The 4,887-nt window shown below is 31.6% G+C and overlaps 1 protein-coding gene across 1 annotated transcript in view; it reads left to right on the forward strand.

Annotated features, from left to right (window-relative positions):
- LOC118741907 overlaps positions 1–3,847 on the forward strand; it is a 79,498-nt gene extending 75,651 nt beyond the window's left edge. Inside the window, exon 3 of the mRNA XM_036473880.1 lies at positions 3,584–3,847. Coding sequence (XP_036329773.1) covers positions 3,584–3,847 — 264 coding nt within the window. The remainder of the gene's footprint in view (positions 1–3,583) is intronic.
- Positions 3,848–4,887: the final 1,040 nt, after the last annotated feature.

A 4,887-nucleotide genomic window follows, 5' to 3' on the forward strand; every position in this document is an offset into this window, starting at 1 on the left:
TTTTTCGTTATAACTTCTCCAGTTATGCAGCTAGGAACATGAAATTTTGCAGTACTTGCACCTATTATCAACAGAATACTTACAGTGGAAATTACAAAGATCGGGTCACTATAACCTATAGCTCCCATACAACTGATTGTTCAGATATGAGATTTTTCGTTATAACTTCTACATTTATGCAGCTACGAACATGAAATTTTGCAGCACTTGCACCCATTATTAACAGAATGCTTACAGTGAAAATTACAGAGATCGGTTCACTATAACCTATAGCTCCCATATAACTGATTGTTCAGATATAAAATTTTTCGTTATAACTCCTCCATTTATATAGCTGGGAACAGGAAATTCCGCACTGTTTTCAATAATTATCAACAGAAAACTTACAGTGAAAATTAAAAAGATCGGATAACTATAACCTATAGCTCCCATACAACTGATTGTTCAGATATGAGATTTTTCGTTATAATTCATGCATTTATGCAGCTAGGAACATGAAATTTCGCACCATTTTCACTCATTATTAACAGAATACTTACAGTGAAAATAACAAGGATCGGGTGACTACAACATATATCTTCCATACATCTGATTGTTCAGATATGGGATTTTACTGTAAAACTCCTTTATTTGAACAGCTAAAACCGATAAATTTCGTAAGATATTTTATAAATAATAATACAAAGTCTACTGAGAAAATCGTCAAAATCTATGCTGTATAAGCTTTATCTCCTATAGCACTGATTGTTCAGATACCAGTTTTTGCGATATATCTCCTTTATGTAGGAAACTAAACCCAATAAATTGTGTCGGTTTACATACCGATCACATAGCAGTGAAAATCACTTAGATTGGTGCTAATATAAGGTATATCTTCCATACCTCTGTTTGTTCAGATGCGATTTTTTATATAGGTATGTAACTCCTCTATCGATGTATGCAGATGTACTCAAAAGCAGTAATCTGTCAAAGTAAAATTTGCAGATGTTCATGAAAGGTATGAAGCCTTCGGCATAGCCGAAGACAGCGCTGCTCTTACTTGTTTTTATAAAATTAAATAAATTAATGTAGTTAAATTATATTAAATGTACTTTTATATTAGTTAGAATTGCTGATTTGCATTTCTGCAAGACCATTTGTTAAATATAATTTATTCAGTAGTTAATGTTGCTAAAAACTTAAAAAGCATCTGTTCAAGTTCGCTTCTTGTACTAGTATTATATTATGTAAATAGTAAATATGCATGTTAGTTAAAAACCACATCAAAGTACAAGATATGCTATGTCCAAGCTAGTGCTAGTCCACTGTATATGTCCATATGTATGTCTGCATGTATGCGTGTAAATATGTCAACTCAAATTTGATTTTAACCCATTTTAGCGGACATAGTTTTTTTCATTCCAGCCGTTAATATAACACAAATTTTTTAGTTAATTTTCATGAAAGTTACACGTATCGTCGAAAACATGTTTAAATGCATAATTTTAAACGAAATATTATTATTCTCCATATAAAATGTACGAGTATGGCTTTGTTAAATGTTAACTTATGCGAAAACCAAAATATTTAGTCAACCTAGGGTTAATTTTGGTGGCGTTGTGGCAATTCGCAGAAATATAATAATTTGTCTGTGTTTGAGTATGGCGAGGGGAAGACGAAAGCAGACCAATCGTACATATGTATGCACATATTTACATTTATCAATGCATACATATTTATGCGCTTGTCTTTTGGGATGATTGAAGAATTTCATATATGTAGTGATTTAGAGATCACAACCCGAATAATGTACTGTGGCGCGTATGCTAGAGGCGATGCAACTTTTTGGCGTCTCGCCGTTTGTCTTGGTTCAAATCCCGGACGGACCAAGTAATATTTTTTTTTGTTTTTTTTTAATTGTCATATCCATATTCCATTTTAAATTTTACTATTAGCTTTGTTTAAAATAATATATGTAAATGGATATGTAGGTACAAACGCACGTATAATTTCACATAATTGCTCAAATTTGCCAAAAGTTACTGAAAGCTTTATTGTAAATGTTTTCACTAAAATATTAGTTATCGGAATTAAAATTTTATGCGAATCCAATTTTTATTCCCATTTTTAGAAAGCGCAAGTAGATATGTATATGTTCGTGCCACAAAAATTATTTCATAAGTAGTTAATTATAAACACAAATATGTATGTACACTGGCAATCAAAAGTGAGTGCATGGTGTTTTTTGTTTAATATTTCCAATGTTTTTAAGTTAAATTTTTTTGTTATTTTCGACGGGTTTTGCCGTTTTATGCATATAACAAGTGCAATTTGTATAAAATAGCGCAATTTTTTTTTTTAGTTTGTTTGCAAACGGTCATGCGCATTTAATTCTACAAGAAATTCCCTTTTATTTGGTAAAAAGTGCAAAAAGCCGTCAGCCATAAAAAATCATTAAAAATCAACCCGATTTTTTAGTCGCTTAAAACTTGATCTGGTTCCACTAGAATTAAAAAACCAATCTATCTGCGTACTCAAAATTTTTCTAAAAACTCAGATTAAACAGGTCAAAATTTAGACGAGAATTCGTTGAATTTTTCTATGTTCTGTGTAAAGTTTGAAAGTTTGACTTATGTAGTTTTAATTAAAGCATGAACCACATTTAAAAAAAAAAAATAACAAAAATATTTTAACATGAAAAACTTTGCAAATATTAAACAAAATAACTCACTTTTGATTGCCAGTGTACATACATGTACATATGTATGTGTGTAAATTTTATGTAAAACTATAATCTTATTAAATTGTATTTGCATCTTCACAAAAAGAGAACAAGTTAAAAAATGTAACAAAAATTTTCGTTTATTTGCTCGCAACACGAAGAAGAGCAGATTTTATGTTGCTCAACATTTTATTATGTTATCAACATTAAATTCAACAGAATTTCTACATTCCGACTTGAACTTTTCTAACGCTGTTAATTTTTCGTCCGCGAATAGTTTCCACTTTCAGTTTGCATCTTCTCTATCTATCTAAGTTCTCTGTTAAGAGCAAGTTAAAAGAAGTCTATGAGCAATGTTTTCGAGTGTGCATTGACAAGCCCATTTGCGCGCCCGAATGGAGCTGGAAATGAAAGGATAATAAACAGATACTAAAGGTGGTATGCTTTAATGGAAGCGGAAATGAGAAATTTCAAGTAAATTCGAGTATTATTTAATGGAATGCCAAAGTGAATGGTGATGTATGTATGTACGTTGTGGGGAAAGGATGTGAGCGAAATTTAGACAAATTTTGAAGATAATATGCAAAGTATCATTATAGTGATTTTGATTATGATTATGACAATGACTATGACTATGCTTATGCCTATGACTATGCTTAGGACTAGTATTGTGGCTATGAATAGGACTATGACTATGATCATGACCATTGCTGTGACTGTAACTATGAATATGACTATGACAAGGACTGTAACTACGGCATTGACTTTGCTATAACTAATACCATGGCTATGACTATGCTTAGGCCTACAATGGCCTACTATGACTAAGGCCACGAGTGTGATTTTGACTATAACCGTGACAATGACCTTGACTAGGAGTAGAACTATGACTATGACTATAACTATGAATTTGACCATGAGTATGACTATGACTTTGACTATGCGTATAACTGTGACTATGACTATGACTATGGTTATAACTACGGCTATGACTACGACGATGACTTCGTATTTGACCATGACTATGACTATAACTATAACTATAACCATGTCTATAACTATGGCCTTATAACTATGACTTTGACCATGACTATAATTATGACTGTGACTGTGACTATAACTATGACTATTTACCACTATGGCTAAGAATATGACAATGTCGTGAACTATATCTATGACTATGACTATGTATGAGACTAAGACTATGACTATGAATTTCATTACACTGTACGGCCAAATCAACCTTTTTCTGGGTATTGAACCAAGCCAATTTTTTTTAAGAGACTAAGGCATTGGTAAAAAATTAATTTCTCCGTTTTTCGAAGTTAGCCTCCGAAATCGAGATATGGGCCTTCGAAGTATATTTTTAGGGTTTTAATTATTTACATGCAATAATTAAAAATAATTTTTTACCAAAGGTCCTATTTCGAACTTCGAAGGCTCATATTTCGATTTCGAAGACTAACTTCGAAAAACGGAAAGCTTACATTTTTTTACTTATGACTCAATCTCTTAAAAAAGTTAGTTTGGTCCAATACCCATCTGAGTGCTGTACAGTGTTATGAGTATGACTATAACTATGACTGCGACAATTACTAAAAGCATAGACAGACGGCAGCATTGATCCATTGATTGAATTAACTGCAGTTGATCCGGATTACGTCCTAGAGTTAATTCCTAAACTTAACTCGGATCAAGGCAGTTTTCGATGACCACACTGACCAAAACCCAGAGAGCGCAGAATACAGAGAATATGCAAATCCAGTATGGACATATACCTTTTAATCGGTTTTGTTTTTATTGTTAATTAAATTTTGTTAAATTTTATTTGATTTATATATTTAATTTTACTCTATTTTAATTTCATTTATTTTATTTTATTTCACATTTTTATTTTATTATTACTTAATTTAAATTTCCAGAGTTGAATTTTACTAAAAAAGTCAAAAATAAACTAACTAAAAATATCTTAAAAAAATATATAAGTTATAATTGAATAAAAAAAAATTAAACGAATATTCTACTGGCCATGGGATTCGAACCTACGACCTTGCAACTCATAAATCCGCATTACTGCCGTCTTTCAAGGCACAATTTTGATCAGATCAATTGCGGCGTTAATCCGGATCAACGTTGCCGTCGGTCTATGCTTAAAGACTATGACTACGACTGTAACTATGACTACC

The sequence above is a fragment of the Rhagoletis pomonella genome, unplaced genomic scaffold (assembly GCF_013731165.1).
Source record: "Rhagoletis pomonella isolate Grant_MI unplaced genomic scaffold, Rhpom_1.0 Rhpom_scaffold_00006, whole genome shotgun sequence".
NCBI classification, from domain to species: domain Eukaryota; kingdom Metazoa; phylum Arthropoda; class Insecta; order Diptera; family Tephritidae; genus Rhagoletis; species Rhagoletis pomonella.